The sequence below is a fragment of the Manihot esculenta genome, chromosome 16 (assembly GCF_001659605.2).
Source record: "Manihot esculenta cultivar AM560-2 chromosome 16, M.esculenta_v8, whole genome shotgun sequence".
NCBI lineage: Eukaryota > Viridiplantae > Streptophyta > Magnoliopsida > Malpighiales > Euphorbiaceae > Manihot > Manihot esculenta.
In genome coordinates this window covers 28,521,483-28,534,702 of record NC_035176.2, presented here as the reverse complement: position 1 = coordinate 28,534,702, position 13,220 = coordinate 28,521,483, and the positions used below count along the sequence as shown (strand labels likewise).

Genomic DNA, 13,220 nt, shown 5'->3' with positions numbered 1-13,220 from the left:
GAAATTTACTTCGAGGTTTAAAATGATTCTCAGATTGTTAATTGTACTTGTAATCTTTTTATTTTTAATCCTTTAATTCGTCTTCAAGCCACTAATTCTGATTGTCATCTAGTAGCTGGCACTTCTATTGATCCTGACCATTAATCAAGCGCTAATATTGTGTAAAATGAAGCAAACACACGTTATCAGAACCCCTTTCCCTCAACGATCATAATTTGTTCATCCGCTCTTAGAATAAAATGAAATTTAGATAGAGCAGAGCAAAGCCATCAAACTGAGCAACGACAATGGCAATTGCAGGCCATCACTTAACTGGAAAGCCACCTCCCCCAGTACTCTTCTCCCCTCGCTCCCCCAAATTCATCATCCCATTTGCCAAACCTAGATTACACCACCATAGAATTACTAAAATACCCTCTTCATCATTTAGAAATGGAAGCAATACTCCATCTGAAACAGGGTGCCCTGTTCCACTTGACCAACAGCCCATAAATGAGTACCAGAATCTCTCCACTTCCTTCCCCTTTTCCTTGGCTGCCAACGATATTGTTGCCTATTGCTCTCGACTGTTCGTTTTTGGCGCTGCTTTCGCGCTCTTTATCGGGTTGCCCGTCGCTTGGTTTGGTTCCGTGAGACCAGAATCGGAGCCGTGGAAGCCAATTCTTGCAGCTGCATCCAGTGGGATTCTTGTGGTGAGCCTCGCTGTTGTCAGGATGTATCTGGGCTGGGCCTACGTGGGGAATCGATTGCTCAGTGCCACTGTTGAATGTAATTCTATCTGTTTCTTGCCCCTTCTTGTTTTGCTTTCCTATATTTCTTTTTATATTTGAACAACCAGCTCAAAGTTTTTCACTTCTGTATATTATAGGTTTCTTTGATTGAGGAGGCAGTTATTTAATCTCTCTTTTTTGTTGCAGACGAAGAGACAGGGTGGTATGATGGTCAGGTATAAGAAATTTATCTCCTTTGCTTAAGTTTTAACGGCTTCTTTGTCACTTTTATATTGCTTTGATAGGCTGATGCTTGCAGGGACAGGTAGTTATCTTTCTATTGCGCAAAATACAATTTATTGTGACTGCTAAGCTTTATATTTAATTTCATTCAGACAGTGTTTTTTGTCAGCCATTTGATTAGTTCTATGCTTGTTTAAAATGGTGCAGTTTGCGTTACTATTTTGCGAGGATTTAATAAATTGACACTAAACAAAGTTATTGCCAAGTTTTTTCTTTGGTTATCCAGCGTAACATTCATCACTTTATTGTGATTGTTAAGTAATATGACAAGAATTTGCTTGCAATTGTTCAAGAATATTTTTTTTTATGATTTGGCACATTTGATTATATTTTAAGAAATGTCCGAATGGATTCATGAATATTGGGCCGGCTAAGTTGTTGGGTTGAAATCACAAGCTTGGTTCAAGCTTTTTGTATCAAGCAGCCTCCCACGGGGAAACACTTATCTCAGCTTCATTTCTGCTCCTAAACATTATGAAATAGAATATTATGGTCAAGTTGAGCCTTTAGTATCGATGAGCCAACGGCGTCTGCATTGCTTTGTATGTAACAGATTTGCAAACTTGATGTCTAAAATGAATTTTCTCAACAGATATGGGTGAAGACCTCTGAAGTTTTGGCACGAGATCGACTCCTTGGTTCATTTACTGTAAGTGCACTATTTCAGGCTGATTCGAAGTTTCATTTCTTTGATATTGTGTAATTGTTTTTAAATAGAGGTTGGGAATTACTAGAAATACTAGAAAAGATGTGTTATATGTTATTTAAGGATGAAGTCCATGTAACCTTTTTGTGAGGGCATGTTTCTGGTGTCCTCTTGAAGAAATTTATTCAAGAATGAAAATCTTCTACCTCCATTTGCATTGCAAGCTTGGCCTATTGGTAAGCCCATTTCCTAACTTTGGCAATATACTTGGGTTCTCCTTGAGATTGATATTGGAATTGTGGTTGAGAAATCACTTCTTTAAATATATTAGTTAGATATTATTGAAAATTTTTTATCGAAAAAAAGGAAAAAAAAAAAAGAAAATTTGTTTCAAATAAAACGACTTTTTGCAAACTATGGCTTAATATTTGGTTATGCTGGGTTTCAAGCTAGCTGATTGGCTTAACGACACATGGATATATAATGTGTCAGAAACTGAGGATATATTATGTCAAGAATCTTAAGATTACAAATTGAGCAGAACCTTGAATATGTTGACTCATCTATAGAGGTTAATTTATGATTCAGCTTGCCATATCTTCTATTTATGACTGAGAGGCATTGTCAGGAAACCTGAAGAGCTTCTGCCATGCATAGTGGCGTCAAATGTTATTCTTTTTGAAATTGTTATTTTCTGTATATCTTGGAAACTGAAGCAGATTTGGTGTTAAACAGAGTTGAATGGTGAAAATGAATCTATAAAGCCAATCCCAGTAGTAGTTGTTATTGTACCTTGTAACAAATTACGAGCTTTCCTAATTTGATTGTCAGAAAAGGAACTGGCTCTCTTTCTGTCAAAATTTAGGAAATTTATACATATACTGTAATTTATGTTTTTCCTTTTTCAATTTCTCAAACAGGTTAAGCCCATACTTGGCAGATTAAAGTACACTCTTCTAACACTCGCAACATCATTATTTATATGCATTATTCTGTTCATCAATGTTGATGGAGTCCAAAAGGGTTCGTACATGACTGAAGCAGCCAAGGATAGAGCCATTCCTGGGGTGTATAATGATGATTCAGCCAGATCATTCGAGCCAGATGCATTCTGCGGTGAGCCAAATCTTTCATAGTTACAGAAGAAAAAGAAAATTAAGCAACTGTCAATATTTTGTACAGGGCAGTATAGATTCAGGAGCATATTTTTATATCTATTCCCTTTCTGTACGGTTATATAAGTGCCTATATATATGCTGTAAAATATTTTCCACTGTGGTTAATAGATTGCTGTGAACAAATAAGTTCAATAACATCGAAATATGTTCACCTCTCATTTGTTTATTTGGATGCCTTTGCTGCTTTTGGCATAGCTTTTCAAGTATTCAATTCAGTAGATTTAATTGAAATTCTAACTCTGAAATCTCCAAATCTCATCCCACAACTTGGTTGGAGGAGGTTTGTTGAATGACTCTGATATTTGTTGATAAAGAATTGAATCTGCTTAGCCCATTGTTTGTGAGATGGCGGAAAGTGGAGGGGGAGAGAAAATAAGGTGAATATGTGATTGTGGGCTCACATCTCAATAAACAAATGGTAGTTCCTCTACTCATTTTTGCTTTACCTCTATTTTTCTTTCTCTTCCAAACAAAGCCATTCACATTCCAAGAGAGGGAAAATAAATGGTGGAACATAAAGAATATTTTCTCTTATTATTACTATTTAAAAAAAAAAAAAAGAAACAGCTCAATTGGCAATTTTTGCAGCCATAATGAGTTGGATACGTGATGTTGTGTTGAATTATTAAGCATGTTAGATTGAGATATGGGTTCAAAGTTCAAAGTTCAATATATTTTTTATAAAAAAAAAAAAAAATCTTGAAATGATATTGTTGGTTGGATTCAAGTATCGTGGTGGGATGCTAAATCCTTTAAATAATGTGCGTGGGATGGATCTAAGAAGCCATCATTTAATCAAATCTAGGCATCCTTTTACATGAGAATTCTATGGATTTTGCTGCATTATTATTTCTCCACTTCTCCTTTTTCCTCTGTTTCTTAAATGTCAGTTGTCGGAGCTTTTTGGCTGTCTACTCTTTCTTTATTTCTAAATTATTAATAATGATTTATCTATATTTATATATTTTCTGTCAAAGGTTTATACATCAATTGGCTTGGGTTGTTACTTGATTATTAAGGTTAAATATATATTTTAGAATCACAGTCCAAAAATCCTATTTACAATTTAAATTTTTAGATTGTAATGTCAAAATTAAAAAATCATAATTTTTATTACTATTAAGTCTAATTATTAACTTGTATTTTGAATTTCTCCTCTTCCTTATTATTTTCCTAGTTTTTGTTTTTATGATGGAAGATTTTGTTTAGGTAGCAAATCTTGAATCTTGAGTGAATTTTTGTACTGCAAAGAATTAAATAGGATGACTTAATGGCAAGACCCCAAATGGGTTTGAAAAAAGGGATGGTTTGTGATTTATGATTCGATACGTGATGTTTTGTTCAAAGTTCAATATATCTCCAGACAATTAAATTATTTTATTATTGACATAAAAACAAAAATATTACTTTCTTATATCAAATTAAAATAAAATTTTATTAATATAAATTAAAAATAGTATAATTAATATGCATTTATCAGCTGCATATAAACTATCAATTGTTTTAATAAAAAAATATAATTATAATTTTATTAAATTTTAATTCATTAGATTTTTGTTTAATTAATTAATAAAAAAATCAAGTTTTTAAATTTTTTTAAAAATCTAAAAGTAGTAAAATTCATATCCAACTACTCCATCTAAAAAAAGAAAGTCTCAGGAGGTGGTAGTCCTCCCAATTCCCTGCCAGAAATGTTTGATCAAACTGAAAAACAAAACAAAACAAAATATTGGATAAAATCAGCATGCCACGTCAGTGTACCGACAACAGACAAGTTACGTGAAGAACAAATGAGTTCATTGTATCTGAAAAAAGAAAGGAAAAGAAAAACAATATCCGTTGTCTTGGATAAAATTATGTTACTTGATTCTTCTATTTTCTTTTTAATATCTCTTTTATCCATTAATTTTTATTTAAATTTTCATTAGTCAATGGATTTTAAAATTAATCAAAAGACTTTTTTTTCCTTTTATTCTATCTTATATTTTTCTCTCCCTTTCTTTCACTCTCTCCCCTCATCTTCCCTATTTCTTTCTACATATTTGTTCCAGCAAAAAGTCACATTTACCTATAAATTCGGTGTAATAAATTTTATATTTTAGTTTAGATTTTCTTCTGAAATTTCATTTTACATTATTTTTTTATAATAAAAAAATTTTAAATAAATTTTTATAATGGCTTTTTTTAAAATAAAAATTTTATAATTTAAAATTGATACTTTAATATTCAAAAAATAGGATTTACTGGGAATGAGTTTAGTTGAATATGATCACTCCTTATTTTTTGTCTTTCTTATTTTGTCTTGTAATAATGTATAACTATCTTTCTATTATTGTGTTATTTACTTTTATTACTCAGATTCATACGTACGAATATATTAATATATTTTTATCTGTTAGATGGTAATTTAATTCTCTCGATTTATATACTGAAAAGACTGCGACGTTACTGGACTTATATTTTTATCACTTATTTTATTATTAGGCTAGACTAATACACATATAATTAATCCAGTCTACTTTAAATACAAACTGAAGCATGTGATGCTGGATCATAATAGGTTCCACTCTCACCTACGTAAAAGAAGCATGGTGATCATAAAAAATAAAATAAATTCTTTTATTGCAAATAAAAAATTAATAAAAACTATAATATTCCAAATAAACATATAAACATAATATGTTTTATTTTTTAAACATATTTTTATTTTATTAATTTATATAAAATGATACATGTTTTTACAAACATATATTATAATTAAATAATTTAAGGATTTATATAATTTTATTATATAAAAAATTTTACTTCTATATGTTCTGAAATTTCAATATTTTTTGTTAATTTAATATATTTCATCTTAAAATAATTACTTTCATAAAAATAAATATCACCTTATTAAAATTTATAAAACAAAATAAATTTTTTTTGTAAAGTTAAATTTGTTTTTATAAACAAAATGATTTTTTTTTTTGCAGGTCAAAAACAAAATGATTTTTCTTTAGTTAGATCAAGTAACATAAACACTACCTAAATAGTTTATGGAGATCATCATCCTAAATGAAAAGTGATAAACATGGCTCACCATTTTGAATGGTTATTGAAGTTAGTTGAATATTAACAAATTAAATAATTTTAATTTTTATATTATGAAAAAAATTATTAATTTATTTTTTATTTTAAAAATATATTAAAATATATGTGATATTTTAAAATTTTTATTAATTAATATTTTTATTAATTTTAATTGATGATAAATATTATAAAAAAATAAAATATTCTCAATATAAAAAATTAATTAACATATTTATTATAAATATAAAATATTTAATAATAATTTTTTTAAATTATAAAAATTAATTAATAAATTAATAAATAAAATTAATGGATAAATTAATTAACCAGTAGTTGTTTGTAATATAGGAATTAAATACTAATTTTTTAGTTAAATAATAATTAATAAAAAAATAATAATATAATACCATATGGTATGGAGGATGAAGGCGGGCCCCACGAGGGAGGCGAAAATCAGCAAAGGTTCATGCATCTTTCCCCTTTCAGTCATCTCCTTTCTTCCGTGCTTTGCCCCTTCCGCCATAAACAACCCAAATAAAAATCTTACCAATTTTAATTTTTTTATTTTTTTCCCCATTTTTTAGATTTATTAATCATTATTATTTTTTCTTTTTTAATCTAACCACTCTATTAAAGAGCTGTAGCCCCTTTCTCTGCTTCTCTATACACCATGAACACAGCTATCAGCAACAATCTCAACAGCTACCAGAATCAAAGAAACGTTTCATCTTCTTCCTCACACTTTGTTTAAGGTTTTTTCTGCTGATTTTGTGCAAGCTCATTTCCTTTTTGCCTCTTCGCCGCCTCTTTTTACTGGTAAGTTTCTTTTTTTTTTTTTTTTTTCATTTCTTTTGATTTTCCTCTTATTATTATTGTATGTGCATTATCGGAGGATTCGGGTTCTTTTCTTTTACTTTATTTTTTTTTTTGGGTTGATTTTTCTTCTGTGAAAAGTTTTCTGGGTTCTGTTTGGTTGCATGGAAACTGGTCAAGTAAGTTCCAAATTCAAATTTTAATACCCTTTCTATTGGTTTCTTTTTCCCAGTTGGGGATTGATGTCAAGTCTTTCAGCGAATATAAAATTGGAGCATTTGGTGGCTAATTTGAATGTTGTGTGAGTAAAAGTTGCCTGGTTTGCTGGGTGTAACTTTTAGGTATCTGAGATATAGAGAGTTACTGTTTAATCCTTAAAGGTTACGTAGATCAAATAGAAAGTAGCGTTACAATTCCACCTTTTGAGAAGTTCTATTTATTTTTATTTTTTATATTTTTTTTTGCATTTGTTGTTCAATAGCAACTCTTGGTACGGAAAATTTGAAAGTTGGCGAGATTACATTATTTTCTTTAGAAAACTTATGTAGGCTAGAAATTTTCTCCTTGTGTAAAGGATAGATTAAATCCTGCATAGCAAAAAGCGCAAGAAGTGCTCACTTACGCAGTGAAGCAGAATGATGAATAGCAAATCACTTTTACAAATGCTACTGGAGTGAGTTTAGTGAAATGAGGGCCTTTTGCACTTAAGCGATTGCTTGATTTGAAGCGCAAAGTGCAAAAAAACCTTGCTTTTAAGTTAAACTCAAGTACTAGAGCTTTACTTTCAACACCAATCATCGGAAGACTTTAATGGAAAATGGATCTGATCTAGGAGATGAGGATGAATGTGTTGAGGACTTTGATGGGAAAGCTAGTGAAGATCTCTAGGCTGCCATTTTCTTGAATGATTGACTTTATTTATGTTTGTCTTAAAGAAATTCATAGGTTATGGCTATGAATTTGAATGCTAAAAACTTTTGGATGTTTGACAATTTCCTACGGGTTCAAAAGGAGGATTATATTTTCTTTGCATACTATATGATTAGTTAATATTTACATAATTTTGTCCTTCATTCAATGAAGCGGATGCTTTCCTTGCGCTTAACGCTTTAAGCAATCGAGTGATATTTTGCTTTAAGTGCACTTTGTGCTTATAACTACCTTGGTCAAATCTTCCAAGATATTCATTTTGATTTTACCAAAATTTGAACTAAGAAACTCAATTGAGAATTAGATTTTACCAATTTAGTTTTCTGAAAACTTGGTAAATCAGTACATAAACATTGTACATGTCAGGAACCTATGTTCTGAACTTAAAAAAACTGATAAGATAAAGAGCTATGGTTGAATCTTGAAATGGATGCAAGTAATGGACTTGAAGATCAATACAGAAGATGAGTTAAACTACCATTTATTTGTTTGAAAACTTTCTAGTAGGAAGGGAATTGATCATAGGATTGAAGATGAAATTTAAAAAAAAAAAAAACAATGTGTTTTTATTCTGTTTACTTGCATTTTATTAACTGTTATTTCAAACATCAGTAATAATCTTCTGTGCATGCATACTTTCATTCTGACTTTTGAGAAGAGCAGCAGGTTTTGTATTTTGCTTTCTGAACATGGCTGTCATCTTGGTGCCCTGATAATTGATCCATTTGATTGTTCTGTAACAGGTCCATTATGTCTGAGGGTGTAGTTTGACATATTTTATGTTTCGCCATAGAAAGGTGCTGAAATCCACATGCAACGAGGAAGTTTTTCTGCAATGGATGTAAAAGGAGCTTCTGACATTGAGCATATGAGTCCTACATCAGGACTTCAGCATGAATTATGGCCTCTAGATGAAATTGATCCAAGTAAAGCCAAGTTTCCATGCTGTCTAGTTTGGACACCACTCCCAGTTGTCTCATGGTTGGCACCTTTCATTGGACATGTTGGCATTTGCAGGGAGGATGGAACTATATTAGACTTCGCAGGATCCGGTTTTGTTAATGTTGATGATTTGGCTTTTGGTCCTGTGGCTAGATGTCTTCAACTTGATAGAGAACAGGTACAGATACATGAGTGCTTCCTAAGTCACCTAGTTGTGTTCCCTCTCTTGCTCTCGCTCTCCCTTAAGGTCTTGACTGCATTTCCAAAACAAGATGGCAACTCAATTGGAATCATGAACTAGTCATGTTACACTCATTTTTGCTTCATGAAAGATATACTTCTGTTCTACTGACAATTTTGTTTTGGTATTTGAGTTGTTAATGCAGTGTTGCTTTCCCCCAAACCTCGCCGGGCATACTTGCAAGCACGGCTATATGCACACCAAGTACGGGACTGCAATAACATGGGATGATGCTCTTCAGTCAAGCAAGTCTCACTTCGAGCATAAAACCTACAACCTTTTTACTTGTAATTCTCATTCATTTGTTGCCAACTGTCTGAATCGACTCTGTTATCGAGGATCAATGAGTTGGAACATGGTAAATGTGGCTGCTCTTATACTCTTTAAGGGACATTGGATCAACTGGAAGTCAATAATCAGGTCATTCTTTTCTTTCGCAGTGGTCCTTTGCCTGGGTATTTTTTTTGTTGGCTGGCCTTTTCTAATTGGGCTGTTCTCATTGTCCTTCCTCTTCATGGGGTGGTTTCTCATGGGTACTTACTGCGCGAAAAGCCTGTTAGAATGCTAGAAATTTAGTCACTAATGTAAAAGGTTTGTTTTTGGGAAGAATCTGAATCAATATAGTTTCTCATTTAGAAGTGTTCATAATACCAAATACGAGAGTGACAGGATCATGAAATTGATGTTGGGAGATAATCTTTACCCGGCATCATGAAACTGAACTGATTATACGGTTGACTTGAAAATGAAACTGAGCATATGGATTTCTGGCATTGTTGATGGATGGTGTTTGAATTCTGAAATTCTAGTATTTGTTCGGATTAGAAATTTTTACCCTTCTGTTTTTTCTTTTGTGAAGAAGTTGGCTGATTCTCCCTCTGTCTCTCTGCTGTTTATTGCTCAAGCTTGCAACCGAAACATGATAGCAATTTCTCTAACCAAGAATATGCATTCTCCATCAAAACAGCAGAAGTCTTTTTATTCATGACAGATAAACCCTCACATTACAGACTTTTGAGATGAGAACTGCAAAGTGCCCATTAGCAATAGCCGGCGAATGTGATGAGAGGCAACTCTTAAGAGTTAAAATCACATATTAGCATTACTAAGGATCACAACAATAAAGAAATGTTGAGATAGAAAGAAACAAAGAAAGTATTATCAACTTCTTGGTCAAATAGATTGTTAATAACTTCAATAGATGAGAAAGTTCTAAAACGCCACACGAGAAAATCAAATTTTCGTACCATCTCAAAAAGAGTGCCACTTGTTAGTAATCCCTTTTCATGGCTCAGCCTTCTAATGTTCATACAGATTATTGAACTTCAAAGAAACAGTGCCGTTTCTTTTCTAAAAGCAAAGAAACAGTGATTATGCTCCATATTTTGGGGCCTTCCAAAGCTTAAATGCAACCTCATGCATAAATCTGTCAGCTGGGATTACGCCATTTCCACCATTCTGCAAAGAAAAGGAAAACATCATCTAATTTCATTGGAACCCTGTAAATAGAGTTTAATTTAACATTCAACTAGGAGAGGCAAGAAAAAACTTATAATTGTTTACAAGAACAAGATCTGATAGTCAAAATTGTACCTCCTTAAAATCTTTAAAAGAAAATGTCTTTGCCATGTCCTTGCGAGTCACAGCATGCTGCCACTGAGCAATTAACATGGGACAGTGGTGCCTGTTGAAGATAAGTTAGATATATCCATATGAAATGGAATCTACCATAGTTTTGTTGCCTTACCTAACATCATTCCGTGGTTTTTCTCCTTTCATTGTGTAACTTTGTCGCGGGATGAGCATGGAAAATTCAGAGATAATTTCATCTTCAGAAGCCAGAACTGATAAATTGGCACTGATCTCTCTGATATCCCCATAGCTCATCACAAGAGACAAGTGCAGGCGGGAACCAATTTCTGAACCAGGTTGTGCTGTGTTCATGACACCACCAACCAGAGCATTTACATATTCTGCATCGCTTATAATATCACTGCCTCTCTCACCATTCGTTCTTTCACCAGCCCCTATGTGCACAAGTACAAAATCAAATTGGCTTGTTTCTATTGTCTGCCCTTCTTGAAATCCAAGCAACTTTAGTAACTCAGAGGTTACAAAATCAACTGATTTTCCAGAAAGTGAACCATCATTTCCACTTAAATCACTGAATTGGAACACTGTAAAGCCAAGCTTGCTGCCAAAAGATTTCAGGCATGGACTATTTGTGATAATGGCAGCCTTCATTCCCATGAACCTGAAGTGAGATTATAAGCATGCCAATTGAAGTGATCCACGTCTAGATAAAATTTACATTTTCAATCTCAAATAACTAAAAGAAAAAGAGAGCCAGAACCTCTGAGAAATGGTTGGCAGCAATGCACTCTTCTCAACACTCTTAACAAAATCAAGAAAAATAACTATCAGTAAGATTTATCAAAGATGGCACTTTCTTATTCCCAGAAATATTTAGACATCCTACCATGTCTCGATAAGCTTCACATGCATCCAGCAGATTTGCAAACTCCCTAATTATCCTCTCATCCTCGCTTTCTGCAATCTAAATCCAAGTAAGTCCTACTAACCATAAACACCAAAGGTCCAAGTTCAAAAGATCCAGGGCAAGCATCAATCAAGTTATGATACTAGCTCAAATTCAATAGAATAAACAAAGGTTTTGAGTAAGAAATATAGGATTGGATTATATACAGCAATGCAAATGTGCCTAACTGAACCCAATAACAAGGTTAGATTATGCGATATATACAACAAAAATTGTGATGGAAAATGAATATATATTACTCTACATTTCACCAAAGCAATTGGAAAATTAATAAGAACCCATAAAAGCTTAATTCACGAATCAACTATGGACAAGGTAGAAGCATCCATAACATCACAATCAAGAGCAGAAGATTGTGAAACTACTATTAAACCAATCTATCCAGATGTAAGGAGCAATAACCATCTAAAATGGTGAAAAAGCCACTACCCAAAACCACTACCATGTTAATACACACACACACATATATATATAGAAAAAGCACAAGGTTGTGGAAATTTATTGGATAAATTACAGAATGAATTAAAAGAAAAGAATAAAGAAAGAAATTGGATGAAACCTGAGGGAGGGGCATTGGGGAGGCTCAAGAAACCGCAGGCAGCTTTGGATGCGAGGGAGTGGATGTGGGTATGGGATGGATCGATGAATTGAGCCAATCCATCGCCGTACAACACCAGCGCTCTGCTTGGCTTATCCGCCATTGCTAATTCTGGGTTTTACACACAATTCGAAGAAGAGAGACAGAGACGGAGCTAGAGATAGAGAAGAAATGCTTTTCTGTTAAAGGAAGTTTTAGGCGCCGTTTGTTCCCATGGGCTGAGTAATCTCTCCAAGGCTTTCTTTTTTATGAAGTAAAATTTACTTAATAATAAGGGAAAATTACTTTTTAATCCCTGAGATTTAACGTAATTAACACTTCTGTCCCTCTATTTTGGCGACCCAACACTTAAATCTCTCACTTTATTTTCTGTCCAAATTCGTAGTCCTTCCGTCCAAAATAGCCATTTGGGACACGTAAATTGACAAAATTAACCCTCACTAAACCCAAACCCAAATGCCTCTTCTTCTTCTTCTCATTCTTCTTCCTACTCTTTTCTACAACTTCTTCTTCTTCTTCTTTTTTCTTCTTCTTCTTCTTCTTCTTCTTTCTTCTTCTTCTTCCTACCCTCATTTCTGCAACTTCTTCTTCTTCTTCTTCTTCTTTCTTCTTCCTACCCTCCTTTCTGTAATTTTTTTTTCTTCTTCTTCTTCTTCAACGAGAGAAAACATGAAAGAGAAAAAAAAATAGAAATTTCACATTAAGAGAAGGGTATTTCTGGAAAAAATTATCACCTTTCACTTTTGACTCTTCGACCAAACGGTTTAAATGGATGGAAGGATTATGAATTTGGACGGAAGAGAAAGTGAGGGACTTAAGTGTTGGGTTGCCAAAATAAAGGGACAGAAGTGTTAATTACGTTAAACCTCAGGGACTAAGAAGTAATTTTTCTTAATAATAATTATTTTAAATAAATAACGTTTAATTTAATAAAGAAAAATTAAAGTATAAATAAAATAAATTAATTTAAAAAACTGTTGGATTGTGGAATCCACTTTTATTATTAATTTAAAAATGCTAATTTAAATTGGATGAAATTAATATTATATTTTTAATATTTTTTAATACTTCATTACAATAAAATTAATATTATATATCTTGATTTCTTAAAAATAAATAATTTACTTATATTAATAATAATTTATAATTATTATAATAAATGGTAATGAAAATTTTTGATTCTATAGGTAAGATATGGAGCTATTTTTTTATACAAAATTTAGATTT

At 32.3% G+C, this 13,220-nt stretch overlaps 3 protein-coding genes across 5 annotated transcripts; 2 read left to right on the top strand and 1 right to left on the bottom strand.

Moving 5' to 3' along the window:
• Window positions 1–27: 27 nt before the first annotated feature.
• On the top strand, window positions 28–3,068 carry LOC110604234 (uncharacterized protein ycf36). Its single transcript, XM_021742382.2, has 4 exons — window positions 28–768; window positions 918–946; window positions 1,606–1,662; window positions 2,580–3,068. Exons 1-4 carry the CDS (start codon window positions 288–290, stop codon window positions 2,793–2,795), a joined length of 783 nt encoding a protein of 260 aa, XP_021598074.1. The 5' UTR covers window positions 28–287; the 3' UTR covers window positions 2,796–3,068.
• Window positions 3,069–6,385: 3,317 nt separating this feature from the next.
• On the top strand, window positions 6,386–9,466 carry LOC110603746 (protein REVERSION-TO-ETHYLENE SENSITIVITY1). Of its 2 annotated transcripts, none has more exons than XM_021741635.2 (3): window positions 6,386–6,725; window positions 8,396–8,772; window positions 8,981–9,466. In XM_021741635.2, the coding sequence occupies exons 2-3, from the start codon at window positions 8,464–8,466 to the stop codon at window positions 9,401–9,403; spliced, it is 732 nt and encodes a 243-aa protein (XP_021597327.1). In that variant the 5' UTR covers window positions 6,386–6,725; window positions 8,396–8,463; the 3' UTR covers window positions 9,404–9,466. The 2 variants fall into 2 exon arrangements, with proteins under 2 accessions (XP_021597327.1, XP_021597326.1); XM_021741634.2 differs by having other exon boundaries at window positions 6,388–6,725; window positions 8,969–9,466.
• A 508-nt stretch (window positions 9,467–9,974) lies between these two features.
• LOC110603745 lies at window positions 9,975–12,235 on the bottom strand. 2 transcript variants are annotated; one of them, XM_021741632.2, is made up of 6 exons: window positions 11,955–12,235; window positions 11,315–11,385; window positions 11,189–11,229; window positions 10,583–11,089; window positions 10,429–10,519; window positions 9,975–10,293 (listed from the first exon to the last, which is right to left on the bottom strand). In XM_021741632.2, exons 1-6 carry the CDS (start codon window positions 12,094–12,096, stop codon window positions 10,207–10,209), a joined length of 939 nt encoding a protein of 312 aa, XP_021597324.1. In that variant the 5' UTR covers window positions 12,097–12,235; the 3' UTR covers window positions 9,975–10,206. The 2 variants fall into 2 exon arrangements, with proteins under 2 accessions (XP_021597324.1, XP_021597325.1); XM_021741633.2 differs by having other exon boundaries at window positions 11,315–11,392; window positions 11,955–12,205.
• Between the last annotated feature and the right edge of the window lie 985 nt (window positions 12,236–13,220).